This window comes from Haliotis asinina, chromosome 1 (genome assembly GCF_037392515.1).
Source record: "Haliotis asinina isolate JCU_RB_2024 chromosome 1, JCU_Hal_asi_v2, whole genome shotgun sequence".
NCBI classification, from domain to species: Eukaryota; Metazoa; Mollusca; class Gastropoda; order Lepetellida; family Haliotidae; genus Haliotis; species Haliotis asinina.
The window spans coordinates 66615156-66643120 of NC_090280.1; the positions used below are offsets into that span (position 1 = coordinate 66615156).

The window sequence follows — 27965 nt, forward strand, 5'->3', positions numbered from 1 at the left end:
CAAGACGTGAGATCAGATCAAAGAAACACCGCAAATATTTGATTGGTCATCAGGGCTGGTATGGGAGTACTCACTTCCATAACGGGGGTGTCCGGTACTTGTTGCCAGGTCCCATGTCAACAAATAAGACGCGCTCTGCTTTTTTACCCTGGTTGAAAGGTCCTCAAGAGTATTGAAATAACTATAGGAGGTGTCTATGACACACTTAGATTCGATTCACATGCGCGGAATGTAGTGACGAGTCTGTAAATCACATGTCACCCCCCACGATCTAACGGTACCACATTTCGCGTTCATTTAACGAGCGAGCATATAGTGTGGCGGTAGCATGTAAACATTGTGGGTTGAGAGAGGATATGGTCGGGGGTAGTGGACACGTGGGTCAGCTTGCTGGACGTACTGGATACCTAATGACATCATGACAGACTATATCGACAAGGACGAGCACACCCTGCGTTCTCTTGTAAGTTGACGTGCACACACTTCTCATGCTCCCACAGAGCAAGTTCAAATGTTTCTATTGTTTAGGATGGACAACCTGCCGAAACATGTCGACTCACTCAAATAATCTTCTTAATAGATTTAGGATCATTTCACAATTGAAATAAAATCTATAAACCTCGGTACAATGCACCGACCTGTATCCATGTTGGTCTAGCAGAATTATGTAGACACAAGTGACATTACCTGCCACCTAATGACAGGACACTACAGTCGGGCCGGCATTACTCGGCAGTATCTAGTGAATGACACAGGCTGTAATAGTACACACGAGTGGGTACTGGCACTGCCCCACTGCAACAAACGTTAGTGACATGGAGAAATGATCATTAAAGTATTTCTACTGAATGTATGCACTGTTTATATTGTTTGCTGATGCTGTTTATTCTAGGGTGGTATATCCTTTTAATGTGACATTGATTTGTTTGAGTGGCATTCTAGGAGTTGATGGTATACAGCAGCAGGGATGACAAAACTGTATGGATGATCATCTGCTTGCAGTAGCATCGGTATAGATTCTTATACCATTTTCAAGCATTTAAAAATATTTGAATATATACTGAGAGGCTGCCAGTGCTAAATTAAAAAGTTTATCATTCATAAAGTTTTTGTCATCCTTGTGTATGACATTGTTGTGGATCTTTTGATGTGTATGACATGGTTGATTGTCAGTGACATGTCTGTAACATTAAGACATCACAGACATATTCAATATTTCTTTTTGTTTAAGTATTCATCAAAGGAAGAAATCTACATTGAGTGTTGTTACCTTTAACTGTTGCGACATAAGATATGTAACAAATTCCAGTGTTCCTATGCCTGAAGTCCAGAGATCCTGGCCTAGGCTATGATGCTTAGCAGCAATTATTATGATGTGAATTACAATGTGTCAGGCAAGGCAACATTATATCCTATGTGTAATGGATGTGGGCTGATAGTGGTTCACTATTTGCTGGTAACACAGGCAGTTTGACACTGACCAATATTCAGGATTTCTGTCATTAACAAAATATAGGCACTTACTATTCACAGGTGAATATTACAACTCACTGAAATCAAAGGAATATATTTTGGTGTCAACAGCACATTCATATTGCCACCAAACTTTACTGCAGTACGAATTTCTTATAATAAATCTTGAGATATGAAAATTTGAGAAAGGCTAGTATACATTCCTTGTCCAACAGAATAACTGCAAATACATTGTGATCAAGGAAACAAGATATTTGATATGGCATAATGTAGTGACACACCTCTATAATAGTCCTTATCATATTCATGGCATAATGTAGTGACACATCTCTATAATAGTCCTTATCATATTCATGGCATAATGTAGTGACACATCTCTATAATAGTCCTTATCATATTCATGGCATAATGTAGTGACACACCTCTATAATAGTCCTTATCATATTCATGGCATAATGTAGTGACACACCTCTATAATAGTCCTTATCATATTCATGGCATAATGTAGTGACACATCTCTATAATAGTCCTTATCATATTCATGGCATAATGTAGTGACACATCTCTATAATAGTCCATATCATATTCATGGCATAATGTGGTGACAAACGTCTATAATAGTCCTTATCATATTCATGGCATAATGTAGTGACACATCTCTATAATAGTCCTTATCATATTCATGGCATAATGTAGTCACACACCTCTATAATAGTCCTTATAATATTCATGGCATAATGTAGTGACACACCTCTATAATAGTCCTTATCATATTCATGGCATAATGTAGTGACACATCTCTATAATAGTCCTTATCATATTCATGGCATAATGTAGTGACACATCTCTATAATAGTCCTTATCATATTCATGGCATAATGTAGTCACACATCTCTATAATAGACCTTATCATATTCATGGCATAATGTAGTGACACATCTCTATAATAGTCCTTATCATATTCATGGCATAATGTAGTGACACACCTCTATAATATCTCCTTATCATATTCATAAAGTAGTGTTTAACGGGAAAATAATTCTGAAATGTGTCCCAGCTGTTTTGTTCACTGTCATGTAATGAAGTTAATATGTGTGTCAGGGGGTGTTGATGGCAGTCCACAGCAAGCGGAGTGAAGGCAGGAAAACACTGCATGAATGTCAGAAATGAAAGATAAACATGGGCGTCATGATTGAAATCAATAACACTTATCAGGGTCCCTTTTCTTGCAGGGTTACAGAAACATAGAGAAATTGTCTTGCAAGGAAAAGTAATATCTGCAAGTTTTATCGGCAAGTAATAAACTCTAATCGAATATCTTATTTATCTTTTTCATTACTTGCTGTGAATTGCTGTGCTTGCCTAAACTTGGTGTTTTCAGTAGTCCCGTGGAGAAGGAATGTAAAGATTTATTAACAATATTTTTATTTAACATTTGCGTCATATGTATGGAGTATGAAGGTGCATTTTCTGAACAGAAGTGATTCCATACCAGTCTATCTTAGGAAAAGGGGAACCAAACAGATGTTTCACAGCAGCTGTATTCAGTATTGGTACATATTGGTTATTGTGTTAGGTCCACGATGTAGTTGTAGTAGTAGTAGAAGTAGTGATGGTAATAGTAATAGCAGCAGCCGTAGTTGGTTGGTTGGGTTGTTGTTTAATGCTACGCTCAGCAATTTTCCAGCTGTTATTGGCGGCAGTCTGTACATAATCAAGTTTTGACCAATTGAATGTCAGCGATCCTGACCACCCGATCCCATTAGTTGTCTTTTACGTCAAGATAGGGTTACTAAAGTCCAATTCTGATTTGGATCTTCACAGGTCTGGTGTTAGTAGTAGCAGTTTGTGGTACTGAAATTAATAGTATGGTGGTTGAAGGAGGAAACTTATGTTTACTGAATTCATGACAATAATCTTTTCAATGTTACTGATTTGTTTTACAATACATCAATTCATATGTTAACAGTACCTTCAAATCTGGATGACTGAAGTAAGTGGCCACATTTAAACTTTTGAAGGGTAGTATACATTTGGCCAGATACATTTAAAGTTGGTTCACCAAGCAGTACATGAAATGCTCATCTGATATTTGCAAGAATGACATTGGAAAATCACTATTTGGTTGATTGATGACTGATGTTTAGTGCCACATTCAGCGATATTGCAGCTCTATGTTTGGTGTCTGTAAATAGTTGAGTCTGAACCAGACAAACCAGTGATCAAAGACAGGAGCATCGTTTTACGCATTTGGAATCTGATGACATGTTAACCAAGTGAACCTGGCCACCCGATCCTACTAGTTGCCTCTTACCACAAGTAGGGGTTACCGAAGACCAATTATTTCTAAAATGAGATCTAAAGAAAAAACAATAGATGGGATTCTGTCATCATGCAGCTCCGCAACCACCTCCATTGAATTTTAGGTCAAACTAAATTTTAGCCTGCTCATTAATAATAAAATGCTTCACATGCAGTGTGTATACTTGTGGGTGTGTATTGCATGTTTTTTGTGTGTAATATTATTGGAAATGTCTTGTAAAACATTGTTTCCTTTATATAGAACACTTGTTAGGCTCTTTATAGGCAGAATGTTGCTATCTTACCTTGAATAAAGTGTACAGTGTGTCATTTTCAGCTCAACTAACAGTCCTATTTCAACCAGTGTGTATACCTGAGTTTCCATCACTACTGGCCTGAATCTGTAACTCATGTATAATGTTCCAGTTTTATGACAGTCCATTTATTTCAAATTGATGACACCACGTACATGCAATATTTCATGAAGTTGAATATTTGAGAAAATTATGTGGAACACATTAAGTTATATGCAGGTGATACAGCTGTAAATGGTACAATATGTACAGTACAGAGTGTGTCTGCTGGGGAAGCACACTATGTACAATACAGAGTGTGTCTGTTGGAGAAGTGCACTGTGTACAGTACAGAGTGTGTCTGTTGGAGAAGTGCACTGTGTACAGTACAGAGTGTGTCTGCAGGGGAAGGGCACTGTGTACGTTACAGAGTGTGTCTGCTGGGAAAGAACACTGTGTACAGTACAGTGTGTGTCTGGAGGGGAAGTGCACTGTGTACAGTACAGAGTGTGTCTGCTGGAGAAGCGCACTGTGTACATTACGAAAGGTGTCTGCTGGGGAAGCACACTATGTACATTACGAAGTGTGTCTGCTGGGGAAGCACACTATGTACATTACGAAGTGTGTCTGCTGGGGAAGCACACTATGTACATTACGAAGTGTGTCTGCTGGGGAAGCACACTATGTACATTACGGAGTGTGTCTGCTGGGGAAGCACACTATGTACATTACGGAGTGTGTCTGCTGGGGAAGCACACTATGTACATTACGGAGTGTGTCTGCTGGGGAAGTAGACTATGTTGCTGCTGATCAAGGCATGATGTAGGAAATTGCTCCTGTACAAGCCTGTTGTCAAGTAGGGCAATTACCTTATTCCTGGTTCAGTGGAACAACGGAAGGCTGCACTTCAATAAGACCAGTTTGAGAGGATGTACTAACAATAGTCACTTCCATCATGTATGGTTGCTGATGTACTAACAATAGTGATTCCCTCATGTATAGTTGCTGATGTACTACTATAGTGATTCCCTCATGTATAGTTGCTGATGTACTACTATAGTGATTCCCTCATGTATAGTTGCTGATGTACTACTATAGTGATCCTCCCGCATGTATAGTTGCTGATGTACTACTATAGTGATTCCCTCATGTATAGTTGCTGATGTACTACTATAGTGATTCCCTCATGTATAGTTGCTGATGTACTACTTTAGTGATCCTCCCGCATGTATAGTTGCTGATGTACTACTATAGTGATTCCCTCATGTATAGTTGCTGATGTACTGCAATAGTGATTCCCTCGTGTATGGTTCTGATGTACTACTATAGTGATTCCCTCATGTATAGTTGCTGATGTACTACAATAGTGATTCCCTCATGTATAGTTGCTGATGTAGTACATTAGTGATCCTCCCTCATGTATAGTTGCTGATGTACTACAATAGTGATACCCTCATGTATAGTTGCTGATGTAAAACTATAGTGATTCCCTCATGTATAGTTGGTGATGTACTAACAATAGTGCTTCCCTCATGTATGTTTGCTGATGTACTACTATAGTGATTCCCTCATGTATAGTTGCTGATGTACTACTATAGTGATTCCCTTATGTATAGTTGGTGATGTACTAACAATAGTGATTCCCTCATGTATAGTTGCTGATATACTACAATAGTGATTCCCTCATGTATAGTTGCTGATGTAGTACAATAGTGATCCTCCCTCATGTATAGTTGCTGATGTACTACAATAGTGATTCCCTCATGTATAGTTGCTGATGTACTACTATAGTGATTCCCTCATGTATAGTTGGTGATGTACTAACAATAGTGCTTCCCTCATGTATGTTTGCTGATGTACTACTATAGTGATTCCCTCATGTATAGTTGCTGATGTACTACTATAGTGATTCCCTTATGTATAGTTGGTGATGTACTAACAATAGTGATTCCCTCATGTATAGTTGCTGATGTACTACAATAGTGATTCCCTCATGTATAGTTGCTGATGTAGTACATTAGTGATCCTCCCTCATGTATAGTTGCTGATGTACTTCAATAGTTATTCCTTCATGTATAGTTGCTGATGTAGTACAATAGTGATCCTCCCTCATGTATAGTTGCTGATGTACTACTATAGTGATTCCCTCATGTATGGTTGCTGATGTAGTACAATAGTGATCCTCCCTCTCGTATGGTTGTTGATGTACTGCAATAGTGATCCTCCCTCATGTATGGTTGCTGATGTACTACAATAGTTATCGTCCCTCATGTATCGTTGCTGATGTACTACAATAGTGATTCCCTTATGTGTGGTTGCTGATGTACTACAATAGTGATTCCTTCATGTAAGACTGCTGATGTATTACAATAGTGATTCTCCCTTACATATAGTTGCTGATGTACTACAATAGTGATCCTCCCTCATGTATGGTTGCTGAGGAAGAGTCTACTACTAAAGTATTTACTGTTAAAGATGAGTCAGTTGATAGATAGTTGAGGATTAGATAGGTGATGAGATTCTCACAGACTAAAGGTGTTGTGCGTATTGTATGTCTGTGTTGTTAGATATGTGTCCTCACACTGAGGGCTATCTCTGTATTGTATGTCTGTATTGTTAGATAGGTGTCCTCACACTGGGGGCTATCTCTGTATTGTATGTCTGTATTGTTAGATATGTGTCCTCACACTGAGGGTTGTGTCTGTATCGTATGTTTGTATTGTTAGATATGTGTCCTCACACTGAGGGCTGTCTGTGTATTGTATGTCTGCATTGTTAGATAGGTGTCCTCACACTGAGGGCTTTTTGTGTATTGTATGTCTGTATTGTTAGGTGTTGTAACACTGAGGGCTGTCTGTGTATTGTATCTGTATTGTTAGGTAGGTGTTGTAACACTGAGGGCTGTCTGTGTATTGTATGTCTGTATTGTTAGGTAGGTGTCCTCACACTGAGGGCTATCTGTGTATTGTGTGTCTATGTTGTTAGATAGGTGTTGTAACACTGAGTGCTGTCTGTGTATTGTATGTCCATATTGTTAGATAGGTGTCCTCACACTGAGGGTTGTCTCTGTATTGTATGTCTGTATTGTTAGATAGGTGTCCTCACACTGAGGGCTATCTGTGTATTGTATGTCTGTATTGTTAGGTAGATGTCCTCACACTGAGGGCTGTCTCTGTATTTGTAGTCTGCATTGTTAGGTAGGTGTCTTCACACTGAAGGTTGTCTCTGTATTTGTAGTCTGCATTGTTAGGTGGGTGTCTTCACACTGAGGGTTGTCTCTGTATTGTATGTCTGTATTGTTAGGTAGGTGTTGTAACACTGAGGATTTTGTGTGTATTGTATGTGTGTCTGGTAGTTACATGTCCTCACACTGAGGGTTGTGTGAGTTGTGATATAAAGAAAAGGTAACCTGATCTATCTGACACCCAATCTTTACAGGTGAAGGGCTGTAATGTTGGGAACATTGCCTGTAATTACTGTCCTTGAAGCTGTATTGGGAAGGGTTAGAATAGGAGACTTGTCGTTCACTATAGACTGCAGGGAAATAAAGGCATAGGTTCTCAGGCTGGGCTGGTATTGTTTTACCGTGTGACAAGTGACCTGTTGAGGCCACCATGCTGGCTTCTGTCAAGCGCTGTATGTACGTGTATCATTTTTAGCATACATTTAAAATCTATGGCAGAACAGTTTGGTTGCTCCATTGTGTTTTCCTCCAGAGAAAGCCAGTCCTCCCCTGCCCTGGACCAGTTACAGTGAGAAACTGGACAAAAGGGCAGAGGAGGTAGGATTCTAGGTACTCAGCAGTCTCTTTATTGTATGAATGTGTTCACTGTTGATTTTTCAGTTTGTAACAAAGACAGATGTATTAAATCAGTATTGTAAAAAATAAACATTTTTTTTTCAAGCATGGGGATAAACTAATACACTAGAGAGTAAGAAAGTGGTTAAAGTTTTCACTTGTTTCATTTACGCAGGATTTCTTTTTTTCAAGTAGGTTTTTCTGCAACAAATCAATTCAGAATTTGCTAAGTAAAGCAAATAAGGCATTAACTTCTGTTACAGTGTATTCATCCATCATTTTACTTTCATTCTGTGTAACATGTTTGACACACTGCAATGCCAGTCATTTACACCGGAATTTTGGCAATATCAATATCAAGCTAAATGTGAAATATTTTAATATGTCAGATTTGCCAAATAGGTGTTTGGTGCAGGGTCTGAATGTACCACTGCTGCTCCACCATTTGAGTGTGACTGGCTATGTAAAGTTATTGTGTGCTGACTTAAGCTGTCAGAAATGCTATGTCACAGATAGCCTAAACAATGTTATGAAGGGTTATTTAGAACACGCTGGTGTATAACATGAGGTTCACATGTGAAAATGAATCTGTTCTCAATGGTTTTGAATTTATATGGGAAGTCCAAGCTGGGGGTAATTTAGAGAGGTATTTATGTTTGACCATTGGATGGTAATGTTCAATTAATCTTATATGACGTCTACAATAGCGCATTCATTGACTAGTATCTCTACTGTATTTTAACCTGGAATCTTATCTCATAAGATTTCAGTTGAGGCACATCAGGAAAAGAATGCTCTTCCCCAGACCTGCTGCACTTCAGACATAGACACTGGTAGATAGGAAGACATATCCTGCCATATAAGAATATGTCAAATTTGCAACAATAACACTGTGGATGGTGAGTCTTGACATGTAACGCGGAGGAATATAGTCAACGCCTCGTTAGTCTGTCCGTTCATCCGTCCATCCATAATTATTTTGTTTCCGGAACATAACTCAAAAACTGTTCAATACTTTTAGAATGAAATTGGGAGATATAATAATCTGGACCTATGGTTGTGCCTTTTGCTGTTGACAGATTTTTTGACATTTTCTATTTTTTATTTTGTTCTTGTCTTAGTCTAATGGCAGGATGGGTTTCATTTCCGGGTTAGAACTAAAAAACTTCTTAATATCTGTCAGCAAAACTTGGCAGATATGTTAGGCAGACCCTATTTACAGATTTTTGCCATTTTTATTTTTCTTGGTTCCGATGAAAGTGATTTGTACTTATTCTCAAAAGGGAGGGATGAACTCTGTTTCCGGAGCCCAACTGGCAAACTCCTTACTATCTTTCTGCAAAGCCTGGCAGATATATGAGCTATACCCCCAAAGTGGTGCCTTTTGCTATTTACAAATTTTTGTCATTTTTATTTCTACCAGTTTCTATGGAAACGATTCGGACTTAGTCTCAAAAGGGAGGGATGGACTACGTACCTGGAGTACAAACTTGAAAACTTCATAATATCTTTCATTAGATCTTGGCAGATATATGAGGCAGATCTTGAAGTGCCTTTTGCTGTTTACAGATATATGGCATTTATATTTTTCATGATTTCCATGGAAATGATGCAAACTGAATCTAAATATACATCATGTAACTGTCAGATAACTTGTCCTTTCAAGTATGTGGGGGCCGAGGGGATATGTCATCTTCTGATGACTCTTGTTTGTATACGTATCCTGTAAAGGTGATATAAGTGTAGTAGCCATATAAATTTTGAGTCCCATGCAGGGATTCAAAACCATGGACCCACTGATCAAAAGTCAAGCATCTTGCCCACATGACCAAAGAGGTTAACCCTGCCAGCAAGCAGGTATTTTATTGTGTGACAGTTTGCTTTTATGTTGTGTACAAATGTGAAATGGTTTTATGGGACATACATATGATACAACATAGGTAGAGAACTAGTGTACAATTCTGCATGATAACTGGGCATATCCACACTGAAAAACCATAGCAAAGGTGACACAGAACATAACTTGATTAAAGTGTGTGTACAATATAAATGGTATAGAAATAGCTGTTCAAGCTGGACTGTGTGTACATTCATAAGAAACCTTTGATTTACATCCCCAAATTCAAGTCTCTCTTTAAACTATAAAACATTTCTGCGTGTTATTCTGTGAGTCTTCTAACAATCTGTTAGCTACCACCAAGTCATCGTTCACTAAGTGTCTTGTGTATTGCAGGTTTCACATACTCCTCCTCGACAAGCCTTTTATCACACCCCGCTCCTCCTCCTCCCCCTTAACTACCTATTTCTAAAACTTTCTACTGCTATTTCTTAGTGAATTCTTGTCAAAAGCCATTACCTCCTGTCTGTACCTTGATCTTGACTTCAAACCTGGCTACCTCAATAAATTCTTCAAGAATGTTCAAACCCTAAAAACCAAAATGCCTTTTCTAAATTTCACAAATAAGTTAAATGTGAATGTAACAGTAAATTACTATGACTAGTGTAAGATTTTTGGTACAAACTGTCCAGGGCCTGCTTGGTCAAAACATAGGGAGTTGTTTTTTATTTTGTGGTTCTCTTTTTAGTAAATTCTGAGGTATTTTGAGTATCTTCTCTCTGTATGATGGTTATCAGTGAAAGTCACCCCTACAAAGCCCTAACTTGTGACACTATGTACCTTCATGTCACCCCTTCCAGAGGTTGCAGACAGATATTCAATGCATTAGTACAGCAACTTGACATTGACATAAATGTTTTGTCAAAGCATATATAAGTGTTTGGCCCTGTGACAAGACAGCATTATGACACATCACCCTGCTTAGTTAGAAATATGTCATCCACCATGCCTGATTGGAGATAGTATCTTTTGTTGTGTCCTCACATAACATGGGGCTCAGACCTAATAGAGCAGAAATACTGATTGTTCACTGACAATCAAACTTGACTGGAAGATACGCACCAAAACACATTTTGTAAATAAATTTGTTTCAGCCTTAACTAAATTTGTTTGAATATGTTTTGAATGTTTTTATTTTTCATCTATTCAGTATTTCTCTCCTGTATTTCTTATGTGTTTTGGGGTATCAGAGTTTAATTTGGCTGTTAGTTGTAACCAGTGCAGTAATTCCTAATTTGTTTAACCCCCTGGATGCCGAGTTTTTTTCAGGCGCAAATTTTCGTGAGGTTTGAAAAGTGAATGTTGTGCGAGATTTGCGCTCGCGTTTTCATGGATCTGCGACTATAAAATTATACAGAAATGTAGAATATTTAATTTCCTATCCGTTAGTATAAATATAACTGCGACTAACTGAGCAGGTTGAGAAATAGACACGGCTAAATGTTGTCCAAAACTTTTGTGTCCGTTAAAAAACAGTAAATTTCTTCGTTTTTTATCGTGCACCAATAAAAGCACTCTGCTACGGTTTTTTTAATTTGTTATCTTTATGGAAAGTGTGAGCAAAGAAAATGCAGCTTGATATCTGAATGACATAAGTATATATGAACTGGATTTATGTGCTCATGCATAACGTCATACGCACAAAATAAAAAATGACCAGCAATAAGTGCCAAAAATCAATTTTCTTCTATGACGTCAAACGTCGACAGAGAGGTCATGCACCTATAAAGATAAGGGGGCATAACTCCGCTATGGTTTACATTAGGTCAATGTAATTTAGATCACCCGGAGAGAATTTGGTGTAGATACAGACAGTATAGTTTCGTTATGTTTTGTTCACAGTGAACTAAACTGTTCCAATGCAAAGTCCTCCATTGTGAAAGGATACCTTTTGGTAGTTTCAAAATTTGACAGAAAAGATGCCAATGCACTACATCAGAAAGCAGATAATAGCAATGTTGATGGCCCTATCCGATACATAATTTAGTTCTGAGATTCCCATTTTCTCTTGTTTGTGTATTTTGATTAATTTTGCATCATTATTAACGGAGTAACAGACACATTTTCAAATGTAATGAAATAACTGAAACTAATGCGACATTTTAGTTGACGTCATGGCATGTTTTGTGCATTTTGTGACGTCTGAAAAAGAAGACACTGGTTTGCTGATTAGGATATATCTAACCTAATTCCCACTGAATGTGTAAAAGGTCTCGACTTTTGTGACAGAATTAAACACTTTTAGACAAAACATACAATGAATGGTTTTGCCCCTGAAACATTGCCCTGAATATGTCTACAATTAAGACGGTTTTACTACGTATCTTATTGTGAGCAACACACGCATCTGTCTGGCATCAGTCTAGCGTAAATGAAAATTTCACAACTCCTGAATATTCATGGAATATTCATTTAGGATACAAACTTTTCTTCTTATGATTATGTAATTATTTCACTTTATAAGTATGCAATGAAAGGTACAAAGAGATTGTTTTTCCAGTATTGAACTATTAGAATATGGACGTAAGGTTTGACCAAATTGGGACTTGACATGGTTTATATGTTTTTAAGAATTGTTTGAGTTAGATATTCTGCCATCAGATATGTTTTAGTCAAATTTGAATTGACTTTATTATCTAAAAAAGGATAAGTAATTATAAAATGTTTTTGACAAACTCGCACCTGCTCAATCAATATTCATAATTGTTTTGTTGATAAAAATGACACAGACCAATGCAATGAACAAGACATTTTCTTTAAATATGTGTACCTCTACATTTCATAAAATGTACAAATCATTTCCATTAATATTATAAGTTTTACCTGCAATGTTGAATTAAATCACTGCTTATTAACCTGTTCATATGAAAATTCAACATTTATCCCAACGTATTGAATATTGTACATCAAAGTTAACTAAAGCACATGTTGCCGTAATGGCTACGTGTGATCTTCCAATACTTGTGTAAAGGCTTAAAATGAGGTATAATACACTTACTGAGTCAATTTCCCATGTAAGTATCCTTCTAACGATCAGAAGCTTTAGAAGAATGCAAACGCATACCTTATATCCACATATGATATGGTGTTGAACCTGGATATATGTAGGTACTGAAATCAGTTTCATGAAAAAAGTATCTGATCGATATGCAAAATGTACATCACAATACTGAAAGTGCAGTCGGAATGATGTGTACACTCTTGTTCAGCCAACCTTCACCTCAAGAAATTGCCTACTATGTGCAACAATGTTGATGTGTGACATCACTACGGATGACTGATTTCTTTCAAAATGGTGGCTTCGCTGACAAGGGTACACAGGCTTTTATGAGGACTCTTTCCTTGATTAGGGATCTTTTGTGCATAATTGTGAGATGTAAGTTATCAGAATTATTCTGACTATCTGTGTATTGTTATATGTTTTTATCGTTTACATTGTAAATGACGGAAGAAGCCAGAAATGCCGACAAGAACCATTTGTCGTTTTGCGTGATTTTCCGTCAGTCATGGCGTCATGCTGCACTAAAAGTTTGACAGTTTCTTATGAATTATCAAATGATTGCATTGTATCTCTATTTTATTTGCTATTTCTTGCTACGATGCTGTTCCCCTGAATATTCTAAGCATATTGAGCCATTGGAAGCAATCATTACACGGCTGGATGCTGGAAATTTTCCTAAAATGCTACGCAGTGTAAATTCAGAATTTTTCTTTGTTTACATTTCAAACAAGCACTGTCTTTCGAGCACAGTGTTCGTTTTCATACCATGTATCTTTCGTTTCGTTTTATCAAGACAGTTGGTATTGGTGACAAAGACCATTTGTAGTTTGATTCTAAGATGTGTGGGGAATTCAATGATTCATTTGTCACAGCCGAATATGAAATATACGTGATGTAATTGGTGTTTCAATACCGGCCGTCTCGAAACGCGATTTTGTAAACACTATTCAATATGGCGGAAAGCGCACTTCGGCGTTCGTGTAAGTGTATTTTCATAAACATCCCAACCGATTCTGGGTTCATCGGCAACGTTTCAGAATTATCATTACTGGTTACATGAAAACTTGATATCAGTGATCATTACTATACTATTTTTGAAATTCAATACTCCCAGTAATTATCCGATTTTCACATTTCAAAACATACAGCAAATAACGCTTTCAATCGCGATTTTGTATAGTGTGAAAAATGGCAACATTTATGATGAAGCCTATTTTGAAAGGCAATTTGAAGCACTTTAGCTTGGTCTGAGATAATAGTGGATGGTATCACGAAAAACGGAATTTTTGGTAGAATTCAAAACTGTGAAGTATATATATGTGCGTGGTATATTTAGAATTTTATTTGACTTCAAAGTGAGGGGTGAAGAGGAGGGACATATATGTCCCTGTGACATCCAGGGGGTTAACTAAAGGTAGCGATAAGCCCATGCTACCCCATTAACCCCTACACCACCCCATATCACCAGTAAACCTGACACAATGAAACATATATCTGTTAATGGATGCCCAAATTTCAATGTTTAAATAAATATTTTACTCATGTTTTCCAACTTGCAGCAATAAGATTGTGACAAGCATTGTTATGCCTTATATATCTACCAGTTGTGTACACTGATATGACCCTATAGGTCTTTACAGATCTGTAGGATGATTCAAGTTTTGTTACATTGTATATTACTCTATAGTGTAGATTGTCCAGAATAATATGTTTGTTGAAGTAAGGACAATGCCCTGACAAGTTACATTGAAGCAGTTACTCCCTTCACAGTTGGTTCAATGCCCCACATGTAATGACTTGCCTTGTAAGGGCAGGTCATGTCACACATGATATAAATAGAGAATACTAAATGATGCCCCGTGTAATATCATATTTTTGAAAGGAGTGAATGGTGTGGTATTTAAGGAGTGAAAGCGAGTTAGATACCGATGCCATTCATGAGTTTCATAAATATGGTATCACACGTGACATTGTGTAGTATTTTATTTATTACTCACCCAACATTAGTAAAATAATATCGAGCTAAGTAATTCTTTCCTAAGAATTCAAGAAGCGTGATGACTCTTAGCTTTCCGCATGTGTCAAGCAAGGCCTCAAACTATTTTGTCAGAGGTAATTGCATTATGAAGTCATAACTGTAAATCACTTTCACGTTATGCATATGGCATCACCCAATGTTATTACTCAATGTGTGATAACTTTGTAAAATTATTAATCAGTGATATCTTCAATATGTGAGTAATAATAACAGATACAAATAATCTGATCAAGTACATAACTGGTGTGGTGATGTAATGAGGTGGGGACATTGTCCAGGGGATTATCCTTGATGGGATGAGTGTGTGTTTAGCTCTGCCCCCAGCCAGGGGGATGATCTCCAGCCCTGTTACAACTCTAATACACAAGCACCTGCTACACATTGACTTCATGCTTTAAGATCAGGATTATCACAATTACTTGCTTACCATGTAGTTCACTACTGGACTTGTTGTTTCTGTTTAGGCAGAGAAAATAATTGTTCATGCTTGATCATGTCTGTGTCAGAATGAGAAGGTCTGTGTCAGAATAGTGGGAAGATCTATGTCAGAATAGTGGAAAGGTCTGTGTCAGGTTAGTGGAAAGGTCCATGTGTCAGAATAGTGGAAACGTCTGTGTCAGGATACTTGGAAGGTCTGTGTCAGAATAGTGGGAAGATCTGTGTGTCCGGATAGTGGAAAGTTCAATGTGTCAGGATAGTGTGAAGGTGTGTTTGTCAGGATAGTGGAAAGGTGTTTGGCAAGATATTGGGAAGGTCTGTGTGTCAGGATAGTGGGAAGGTCCCTGTGTCAGGATTTTAGCAATGTCCCTGTGTCATGATAGTGGCTAGGTCTCTGTGTGTCAGGATAGGTTCAAGGTTTGTGGGAGTGTCATATGAGTCCTTGTTCCACACTGGGTGTGACTGTCACCCTTGTGTGTGTCCCACTAATATGATCTTCTCTATGATCAGTGGGATAAAGTGTCACCAGCGTTGGAAATAATTGACAGCCCAGAGGCCCAGCATCGGTTGTTATTACATCAGGCCAACAGTTTCAAATATTTGCAGGCCCTTATGGCTTCCAGCGAATCTTTCTCATTTTTTTTTTGTTAACATGGAGAACTATCCATGATTCAAAAGTGTCAACCCTAGTCTTTACTAAAATACAAATTTCTCTAGTCTTTGCCAATTGATTTCATAGAAACAGTGTGAAACTGTGTTCAGTAGGTAGGTAGTCTATTTTGTTTTATTGGGTCGACATTTACTAAATGGGCCTGCAGATTTCATTCTGGCCCTGTAGATTTTAAAGCCTGCAAGCAGCAACAAACCCGAATGGCCAACAGGCAAAATAAAATACTGTATTGCAAACACTGTGTCAGCAGTATACTTAGTGTCTGTGTATAGTCCAGAATGTACATACAGCTGGTAGGCATGGATCCTGCTGATCTGATCTGTTACACATTGTGTCAGTAATCTCTGTACCATGGTGGGGATTGTCACTACTATGGCTGATGTTTACAATAATTATATGTTTACTTTGATGTATTATTGCATAAACATAATGATGATTATGATCTTTTTCCCATGCTTTGAATGTTATCCTGCAGAAGGCATGAGAGGTCTGGTGTTTCACTAAGAGGACAATATTGATATGAGGAAGTGGCCAGCTTTAGTTGAGCCTTAACAAACTTGACATAGAGATTGTACAGATAGTTGAGATTTTTTCAGTGGAGATGTGTGACCTTTCAGCCTTAAGGAAGGACATTCAGCAAACTACTCCCATGTTGGTTTGTTTGCTGTCTTGTATTGCAACAACAATGGGTGATTTGGGTGTGAGGCCAGGGAAGGGAGATCACTCTGCAGACTTGGTGGTTGGTCACCACATGGTGGGGGATGCATCACTCCACAGTGGCTGATGCTGTGTGAGGACAGGGAAGGGAGATCACTCTGCAGACATGGTGGTTGGTCACCACATGGTGGGGAATGCATCACTCCACAGTGGCTGATGTGTGAGGGCAAGGAAGGGAGATCACTCTGCAGACTTGGTGGTTGGTCAACACATGGTGGGGGATGCATCACTCCACAGTGGCTGATGTTGTGTGAGGCTAGGGAAGGGAGATCACTCTGCAGACGTGGTGATTGGTCAACCCATGGTGGGAGATGCATCACTCCACAATAGAGTCTGGACTGTAGCACCAGCTATTGCATGTATTTAGAATCTTAGCAGTGGGGACAATTTTAACTTTTTCCACCTGTGATTTGTATATTTACCACTGGCATATAACAGTGGTATCACAATACTTCAGCATGTTATGTCTATTCAAGTAGAATAAACAGTATGAATTGAATAATTATTAATGCAGTAACTTCATAATCCTTGCATTGCCTTGCTTTGCAATAGTTTGATCCAGTCTCATTCAAATCCAGTCTTTTACTTGGATGTGCTGACAGTTGATCCAGTGGTTCTGCTGTGGTTGTCCTGTTCACTGTTCACCTGTTGAGATTGGCTGGCATCTGTTTCTGATGGTCTTTCTGCATTGTGTGCTAATCTTTCCATTAGAGCATGTGTTATTGAAAAAGTATTGTTGGAAAAAGTATTCTGTTATTGTGTCTCCTGTTGTTATTGTGTCTCCTGTTGTTATTGTGACTCCTAGCATTATTGTGTGTCTTTTGTTATTGTGTCCCCTGCTGTTATTGTGTCTCCTGTTGTTATTGTATCCCCTACTGTTATTGTGTCTCCTGTTGTTATTGTATCCCCTACTGTTATTGTGACTCCTGTTGTTATTGTATCCCCTACTGTTATTGTGTCTCCTGTTGTTATTGTATCCCCTACTGTTATTGTGTCTCCTGTTGTTATTGTATCCCCTACTGTTATTGTGTCTCCTGTTGTTATTGTATCCCCTACTGTTATTGTGTCTCCTGTTGTTATTGTATCCCCTACTGTTATTGTGACTCCTGTTGTTATTGTATCCCCTACTGTTATTGTGTCTCCTGTTGTTATTGTATCCCCTACTGTTATTGTGTCTCCTGTTGTTATTGTATCCCCTACTGTTATTGTGTCTCCTGTTGTTATTGTATCCCCTACTGTTATTGTGTCTCCTAGCATTATTGTGTGTTTTTTGTTATTGTGTCTCCTGTTGTTATTGTATCCCCTACTGTTTTTGTGTCTCCTGTTGTTATTGTATCCCCTACTGTTATTGTGTCTCCTGTTGTTATTGTATCCCCTACTGTTATTGTGTCTCCTGTTGTTATTGTATCCCTTACTGTTATTGTATCCCCTACTGTTATTGTATCCCCTACTGTTTTTGTGTCTCCTGTTGTTATTGTATCCCCTACTGTTATTGTGACTCCTAGCATTATTGTGTGTCTTTTGTTATTGTGTCCCCTGCTGTGTCTCCTACTGTCATTGTGTCTCCTACTGCTATTGTGTCTCCTACTGTCATTGTGTCTCCTACTGATATTGTGTCTACTACTGTTGTCATGTCAAGCTGTTACTTTACTGTTATTGTGACTCCTATCCTTATTGTGTCTCTTCTGTGATTGTCTCTTTTAATGTTATTCTGTCACCAATTATTATTCTGTTTATGTTTCAGTTGGATGTTTGTGCTAGTTTTGAAGAGAGGAGAAAGATACGAGCTGCCATTCGCCAACTGAAAGATGAGGGAGTTAAATCTCACAGTTTCTCTGTCAAACCGTCTGTGTCCAGTGTGTTAGACAATGAGGAGACCAGTACAGGAGCAGTACAACCAAGCCCAGGTGTACAGAGGACTTCCAGTGACAGTTACAGAGTTTCCCGACCAAGGAGCTTTGACTGTGGTATAGGTGACAGTACATCTCGATCAAGCAATGGATATTCTTGGACAAAAGCAGGCAATAGCAATGGAGTGCCTGGGCATGGTGGATGCTGGTCAAGTTCAAAGGAGAGGAACAGTGTGGACAAATGCGGTTCTGGATACACCCATGTAGGCACAACAAACACTAGAACAGAGGCACTGCAACAGAATAACTATCATTCATCTCCCTCTAATGGCAACAGTAATTCCAGATCAAGTGTTAAATCTCCAGATAGTGACAGTGTATCTCCACCCAGCCTCTCTACATCTGACAGTAATGTGTGCTCAAGCAGTGTAATCAGTCCATCCACTGACCATGTATCTAGTCACAACCCAGTGGTGGAGTTACATCACCCAATCATCAAAGCAGGACATGACAAGCATAGTAATGTCAGTAGAAGTCTCACCAATATCCGTCAGTCAATAAACTCTGTTTCTTTGAGAAATAATGTTTTAAATGTCCATCCAACTCATCCCCAGACTTCAAGCAGTGTTGAATTCAGGAATGGTGTTTCTACCTCCGTCACATTGCCGGCAGAGGAGTTCGCAACACCTCTCCAGGAGAGGTATGTGAGCAGTGCGGGTACCAGTACCAGGCCAATGTCTCTCAGTTCACAAAACCTAACCAGAAGCGGCGAGGACAACGTCCCAAGGTGGCACAGTGCCTCCTATACTTCATTACAAAGCGCAGACAACAACATGAAAGAGGAGAGACCTGCAAGTGTTAGGGGAATCCATGATTCTGTTATAGACAACTGCAAATCAGAAGATTACCTGCAGTTCCTGGTAAGCTAATGAACGATAAATGTAGTCATTCATTCATTGTTTAACATACATTTTGAAGTTTCATCAGATCTATTTATTAATTTCTTGTTACTAAATCCTGATAAATCAGGAGTTCCACTTGCTTGTAATATAGAGCAGAGTTACCAGGAGTGTTTGGAAATATGTTCAAGTAATACATGATTTGTTGGTATCCCACTCCAGGCATGGTTGCATTACACTGTCAGTGATACACAGTAATACTGTCTCTTGACAGCTTTTCATTGTGAAAGGTCTATATTTCAGTTGCTGAGATCCTCGGAATTTGTGGAGAGACGAAAAATTAGAACCAGGATAAGGGAGCTTCGTGAAAGCAGAGAAGACGATATTCTAGTTGAGGAAGGTAACATCTTTGAGACTATTTTTTCTCTGTAGGATGACCCTTCAAACATTGACAGGCAAACATAATCATACAAGACCATCACAAGTCTTGAATTTATGTATTATTTTAAGCATAACAATACTGTCCTGATAATTGTTCTTGAATCTGATCATAATTTGAACATTTTCCTGTTCAAACAAATGAATTCCTTCTCAAATGCCACCTAAAAACTATCCCACTAGAGAACCATTGTCTCAGAGGCACCTTCTTAGCAGGACAGCACTGCTTGACACATGTAGCAGGACAAAACTGCATGACAAACGTAGCAGGACAACACTGCTTGACAGATGTAGCAGAACAACACTGCTTAACACACATAGCAGGACAACACTGTTTGACACATGCAGCAGAACAACACTGCTTGACACAAATATCAGGACAACACTGCTTGACATACATAGCAGGACAGCACTGCTTGAAACACATGGCATGACTACACTGCTTGACACATGTAGCAGAACAACACTGCTTGACATACCTAGCAGGACAGCACCGCTTGACACATAGGACTACACTGCTTGACATGTGTAGCCGGACACCACTGCTTGACATACATAGTAGGACAACACTGCTTGATGCATGTAGCAGAACAATACTGCTTGACACATGTAGCAGAAGGACACTGCTTGACACAAATAGCAGGACAACACTGCTTGACACATGCAGCAGAACAACACTGCTTGACACAAATATCAGGACAACACTGCTTGACATACATAGCAGGACAGCACTGCTTGAAACACATGGCATGACTACACTGCTTGACACATGTAGCAGAACAACACTGCTTGACATACCTAGCAGGACAGCACCGCTTGACACATAGGACTACACTGCTTGACATGTGTAGCCGGACACCACTGCTTGACACACATAGTAGGACAACACTGCTTGATGCATGTAGCAGAACAATACTGCTTGACACATGTAGCAGAAGGACACTGCTTGGCACACATAGCAGGACAACACTGCTTGACACACAGCAGGAGAACAGTGCTTGATACATATAGCAGGACAACACTGCTTGATGCAGGTAGCAGAACAACACTGCTTGACATATGTTGCAGAACAACACTGCTTGACACATGTAGCAGGACACCACTGCTTTACACAGGTAGCAGAACTACACTGGTTGACACACCTAGCAGGACAACACTGCTTGACACACATAGTAGGACAACTCTGCTTGACACACAGCAGGACAACACTGCTTGGCACATGTAGCAGGACACCACTGCTTGACACACACAGCAGAACAACTGTGCTTGACACACGTAGCAGGATAACACTGCTTGACACACATAGCAGGACAACACAGCTTGACGCTTGTAGCAGGACACCACTGCTTGACACAAATATCAGAACAACTGTGCTTGACACACCTAGCAGGATAACACTGCTTGACACACATAGCAGGACAACACAGCTTGACACTTGTAGCAAGACACCACTGCTTGACACACAGAGCAGGACAATACTGCTTGACACATGTTGCAGGACAACACTGCCAGACACACATAGCAGAACAGCACTGCTTGACACATGTAGCAGAACAGCACTGCTTGACACATGTAGCAGGACAGCACTGCTTTACACAATTAATAAGATAATGCTGCTTTACACAAAAGATAAGACAACTTTGCTTGACACATGTAGCAGGACACAAGTGTTTGACATGTGTAGCAAGACCGCAATATGTGACAGGACTGTGTGTATCCAGGAGGAGCATTGTGAACAGTATGTCGAAATTAAGCAATGCTTTGTTTCAGTGTTTATTCAGATATTATTAAGACGGGTGTAACACAGGTCTGTGGAAGCTGCTTGAGCCCTGATCACACAATATCAGTATGTTCTGCTTTAACAGATAATGCCACACAAGTTATGAGGGGTTTGTTTAGACCAAGGTAATATGTAGCAGAGACAGACTTAATCATGTTGACAGTGTGAGTAGTCAAAACCATTTATTTGTGTGTCAGACCTGGATCTCCTAAGCTGGGCTATCACACACACTGATCCATAAAGCTTTGTGGAGAAGATGGCCGAAGTTTAGTTACGAGACTGTTAAGAACGACATGCAGACTGAAGCTCATACATGATTATATTATGCTTGTCTCCTTGGGACACAATGACATAATGGTATGCATGGCATATTCCAGCAAATAAGTTGTTCAGTTATTTCTTTAAGACCTATGATCATGTGATGCGGTAATTATTGGTTCCTATATGAATGGTTGGCTGAATCTTATTGAAGGTAGTGATCTCTGTTTTATTACCATCACGCCTGACTGACACCAGCCTGGAGGAAGACATTTGTGAGGGTGCTTTGTCTTCATTTGTCCACATTATAGCAGACATTTGTCTGCAGGGCTCTTTCACTGTCACCTGATTTCAATCTGCTTCTGTACCTGGTGTTGGCACAATAATGTACAGGATATTTCCACCTCTGGTGTGATCAGAACATTTACATAGATCACCACCAGTGACTCATGAGTAAAACTTCCACCTACAAGTGCTACCTTGTCTCTGGTACTTGTCTGCATGTTGGACTGCTTTGGTATTTGTGAAAATCTGACAACACTGTTTGGGGTCCCTCAGGATGGGGTTCTCCTGGGTGGGGTGGGGGTGGAGATGGGGGGAGAGAGAGCTCTGCTGAATAAAAGGAGAACAGGAGAGGGTTCTATGAGGCATTGGTTGTACACAATCACTCAGGACACATCTGCTCCTGATCAAGCCTACTGCCAGGAAAGGCCGTCTGTCTCCTCCTGTATAGCTAGTGATTGGGACATACAACATACTCCACCTTGTGGAGTGAATACATGTGTGCTGTACAAATAGTTGACAAACACTGTACCAGTGATAGCTTTAGCCCTTGTGATAGTTCCACATTGAGTTTTCTTGTAGAAGAACAAGTTGAATAAAAACAATAATCTCAACATTCAATAATTAAATCAAAACAGCTCAAGTTTTGTTCTGATATATTTTTACATTTACTAGTATAGGACTATAATTGACTCGAATGATGCTGTCATCAATATAACGTGGGTACGCTGAGTCTCTCCAGACATTGTGCTTCATGCTGCCCTCATCTTGTCTGTGTAAGACTTTGGTTAAAAAATGTTCTACCAAGTTGTGTAATATACGCATAGTCAACACAAAATAACCAAAATTACAACCTGTGAGCATACCTCACCCTAAATATACATTGAATAAACTAGAACAGGTATCAAGAAAACAGTCAGCGAATTCATTTCAGTGTTGGAATATTACTCCCCCGGAGGAAATATACTATCTAAAAAGAAAGGGGTACTAGCGGAACTCTTTCCATTGTGTGATACTTTCTTTATTGCTAATGGGACACCCAAGTAGTAACAAGATATGTCATTTTGTGATAAAAATGTACATAATATCTTTAAGGAGCTGTATAAACTGAAGACAGTAAATGGATGAATTGTGAAGTTCTTGCGGATGGACATTTTTTAATGTATGATCTGCAAACAAAGGGATGTGGTGTGATGTTTGTGTTTGTAATTTACAGGAAAGATAACATGCACATATATATCCTTTGACATGGTCTGTGGTGAGACTGAGCTACTGACCATATCACTTCAAGAGAACTTTAATTGGAAATATTTTAGAACATTTGGTTCGCATGTGAGGATGACATGTTATTGCACAATTTGACTCTTGCCATACAAGATTCTGTCATAAGGGGAGAGCTGACATTTGACTTATTTCGCTCACAGTTTGACTCTACTGAGATGTATCCTCTCCTCCGAAATGTGAACTGACAGGAGGCTATTAGCGTGGTGAACGATGTTTGTAGTTTGGTTTCGATGGACATGTAGTCAGCAACCAGAAACTTGTTAGATCAGGAAGGCTTACTATTACCTGTCGCCATGAATGAAGCGATCAGTTGAGTAAGCAGTCTGATGTTTATATCATGTAAACTCCATACCTTCAACACCTCCTTCATTCAATGCCATTCCACACCTCTAGAGGTCAAACAAATATTTACGACAATCAGGTGTTGACACAAATTTGAAACCAGCTAGATTGCAAATATACTGCTGGTTTGTTACTGTGCAATTACAAATGTTTGGTAATTGTGATATCTATTTCCTTTAGTTAGGGAAATGCTAAGGCTGGGCTTTTCAGTAAGTCAAATTATTTGCTGAGAATGGGAGACTTGACCCGAACAAGGTTGAACATACAAGCTATTGAGTTCGAAAGACTCAGTGTTTAACACAGAATAAAAAGAGGTTTGGAAATGCAATAAAAGCTGCATTGAAAACAAGTGCCCCATGTTTCTGTAAGCTGTCCTAAGCATACTAACTAATTTTCAGCCTAGGGCTTGTGTGAACTGGATTGTCATATTTATGTATTGTATTTATGAAGCCTGCATTCCTGTCCAGTGTAGCTGTGATGTGCTGGCTACTTACAGGGGAGTGGGGAGATGGGGCAGGGTAAGGTAGGGGATGGCTATAGTTGGCTGGCTTTACATTGACTGGGTTAAGCTGTGAGTGCTCTTGTTGGGTACCTTTAAATTGACTGGGTTAAACTGAGGTGACTACTGTTGGATGGCTGTAAGTTGACTAGGTTAAGCTGGGATGGCTACTGTTGGGTGGCTTTAAGTTGACTCTGTTATGTTGGTGGCTACTGTTGGGTGGCTGTAAGTTGACTGGGTTAAGGTGGGATGGCTACTATTGGGTGGCTTTAAGTTGACTGGGTTGAGCTGGGATGGCTTCTGTTGGGTGACTTTAAGTTGACTCGGTTAAGCTGGGATGGCTACCATTGGGTGGCTTTAAGTTGACTGGGGTAAGCTTGGATGGCTACTATTGGGTGGCTTTAAGTTGACTCAGTTAAGCTGGGGTGGTTCCTGTTGGATGGCTTTAAGTTGACTGGGTTACACTGGGGTGGCTACTGTTGGGTGGTTTTAAGTTGACTGGGTTACGCTGGGTTGTCTACTGTTGGGTGGCTTTAAGTTGACTGGGTTAAGCTGGGGTGACTACCATTGGGTGGCTTTAAGTTGACCAGGTTAAGCTGGGTTGTCTACTGTTGGATGGCTTTAAATTGACTGGGTTAAGCATGGATGGCTACTATTGGGTGGCTTTAAGTTGACCAGATTAAGCTGGGGTGGCTACTGTTGGGTGGCTTTAAGTTGACTCGGTTATGCTGGGGTGGCTACCATTGGGTGGCTTTAATTTGACTGGGTTAAGCTGGGGTGGCTCCTGTTGGGTGGCTTTAAGTTGACTGGGATAAGCTGGGGTGGCTCCTGTTGGGTGGCTTTAGTTTGACTTACTTTTAAGGCAAAGTGGATACTGTTGCGGTAAGGAAGGGTGTGGCTACCATTGATACACCTGACTCTGTGGGGTATTTTTGGGTAGTAGTGGAAATGTACTTCTAGCTACAGCCTTGGACAATAATACCATCAGGATGCATGTCTAAGTATGAAAATTTCATGTTGTATAGATGGGAATGTTTAGTTCCTATATTGTTTGTTGTATACACTGGACAAGACAAAACTGCCATTCAAATTAATTTTGTTCTGTTTTGTGTTCACTACACTGTTGACTCAAAAAAAAGAGTAGTATATTCCTTCAGTATTCCGGTTTGCTGTGAGAGTGGCTGACCTTCAGTGAGAGGGCGGAGGAGACATTGCGTCACTCTGTAAATGTCTCCGTCACTCTGTAAACACTCTTGCCTTCACAGTGATGGAAACCTAGAAGACGCATGTGTGCATCCTGGTAGCTTTGTCAGCATAACAGGAGTGTCAACACATTTGTCCCTTGTTTTAGGAGCAGCAAGGGAACTCCCATCAGCTGGCCAGCCAGTCAGTCAATCTCAGCTACACTACATCCAGTGATGCCAGTGTGGCTGTGATGCTGGATTACTACCTGGCATTATACTTTCCTCTCAGTACAAGCTTTGTTAATGGAAGAACATTATTTCTGGACAATTACAGCTTTCTGTCATGTTTCTGATCTACAATATGCTGAAGGAAGGAGGGAGATGTTCAGAGAGATTAACATATCATTCTTTTATGTGGTGGATTTGCGAACCTCTCCCAAGTAAGGCCATTCTCTGCTAAAGAGATGAACCTGACTGGTACCCGGATTGACACCTCTGAAGGAGGCATGCTACAAGACTGTGGAGTGTACTTTGAGAGACTCTGTGCTCTGTGTCACCAAGCTGTCACATCTTTACACCAGGTCTCACTCATGTGCCAACAGACAGGTGGAATATACTCGCAGTCATCATGTATATGCAGCATTTGAATTCTCCTCCAGAAGAGTAGTAATCCATTTGATGAATGACCCACCTGACCTGAGTACATGATCCTTGTGATGGCTGCAGGTTGACCTCTCACCCGTTGCACCCTTTGTCAACATTTGCAGAGAGCAACTCACTCCATTCACGTCACAGTCAGTCACAGCAAGCAAATATCATTGTGAAGTTTTGTACTCTCTGTCACTGATTACACAACAAATACCAGCATTAATGTGTGCAGTGAATGACAATCACACATAACTGTATGCTTCACCTAGGGCTCATATCACGACAGGAATTTGAGTGGATTGACATATATGCATATAAGTGATTTGATGGTGTGTATGGTAATGGCTGGAGAGATGTATTTGTTCAGAGGAGGACACCATTCACCATAAGTGGGAGAACTGTACACTGGGCACACAACATAGGTAATTAATTGGGTGTCTGTAGTTAGACAGAGTGGATTGTGTTGTCCGTCCCAGACATGATATTGTGGTGATACTATGTGGACTTTTGATACTGTGTGACTACAGACAGGTATATCCCAGGATCATGGCTTCTCTGTCCAGGCAGAAAAGAGGTACATCTGCTAGAAGTAAAGCAGGTAAGTGTGGTGATGAGGTTGGAATATGGCCCCACTGAGGACATGTTACACTTGATATAGAGGCTGGTCAGACAGACTCTGTTATCCTACTGTCAGTGTCAGGGTAGTATCTCAGGGCTGAACCAACACCTAGTCTCTGAGTAGGTATAGTTTTAACACAAATAACATAAGTCCATTTAAACTGAAAAAGGAGCCCTAGTGAGGTGGGACATTCAGAACTCATGACAACCTGGACTAACCTCATTTAGACATAGTAGAAAATGCTGGGTGGAAGGAAAGACAATGTAGTTCAGGTACATTGAGAAAGACTATCTTAGGGCCATTGTTTATTTTCATATTTGATTAAATGTTCAAATTTGGCCCCTTTCACACATTCAGAAGAAATCTTTCATGATGGAGTTTGCAATGGCATATTAGGCAAATTCATAAAGAAAGGATAATGGGAAATGCCTTTGTGTCATTTTTTTTCACTGTTAAAAACTTTGATCTCTCACACAAAAGACTATAAACTGAGAAATGTAGAGAAGTTTGGCTGGATATTCAGCCACTTTGCTTTTAGACTGTTTGTGTATTTTGTTATTGATAAGTAAGATTTAATCTGTATGATGGTAGAGGATATGAAATGGGTTGTAAACAGAGCAAAATAAGTAGGTGGTAAACAGAAGATCTTAAATTAATAGTAAACAGGAGATATCACATGGATAATAAACAGGAGCTTTCACTTGGATAGAAAACAAGAAATATCACATGGTAGTAAACAGAAGATATCACATGCTTAGTAAACAGGAGATATCACTTGGTTAGTAGACAAATGGGTAGTAAATGAGATATCACATGGATAGTAAACAAGATATATCACATTAATAGTAAACAAGAAATATAACTTTGATAGTAAACAGGACATATATGGGTTGTAAAGGGAAAGGATGATATTTTAAGTAAAGGGATGATATCACATTACTAAAAAGATAGTGATATCACATGGATAGTGAACAGAGGACATCACATGGGTTGTAAGCAGAAGATATTAAATGGCTGGTAAAGGGAATAAATGATTTTGTAAGTAAGGGGATGACAGATTAGAACAATATTTCATGGATAACAACTTCTTTAATTGCACAAGTGTGACGTTTCAATACAGATTCTTGCACTGTTGACAAGCAGGAGTGACACTCACGCAAGTTGTTGTACATAAAATGTTGTCCTAATTAGTACATCTCAACTTGTAAAATGCCACTCAAACAAGTTAAAGGGACAACATCAAATGAGAAAAAAG

At 39.4% G+C, this 27965-nt stretch overlaps 1 protein-coding gene across 6 annotated transcripts in view; it reads left to right on the forward strand.

The window, feature by feature from the left end:
- Nucleotides 1-295: 295 nt before the first annotated feature.
- The window catches only part of LOC137296232 (uncharacterized), a 113697-nt gene continuing 86027 nt past the window's right edge, over nt 296-27965 (forward strand). For 5 of the 6 annotated variants that reach the window (XM_067828014.1, XM_067827972.1, XM_067827981.1 and 2 more), the window contains exons 1-3: nt 296-463; nt 18372-19397; nt 19680-19776. In XM_067828014.1, the coding sequence (XP_067684115.1) occupies nt 419-463; nt 18372-19397; nt 19680-19776 (1168 nt within the window). In that variant the 5' untranslated portion in view covers nt 296-418. Of the gene's footprint in view, nt 464-18371; nt 19398-19679; nt 19777-26403; nt 26690-27965 lie in introns of those variants that run through there. The other variant, XM_067828006.1, reaches the window with a different exon arrangement.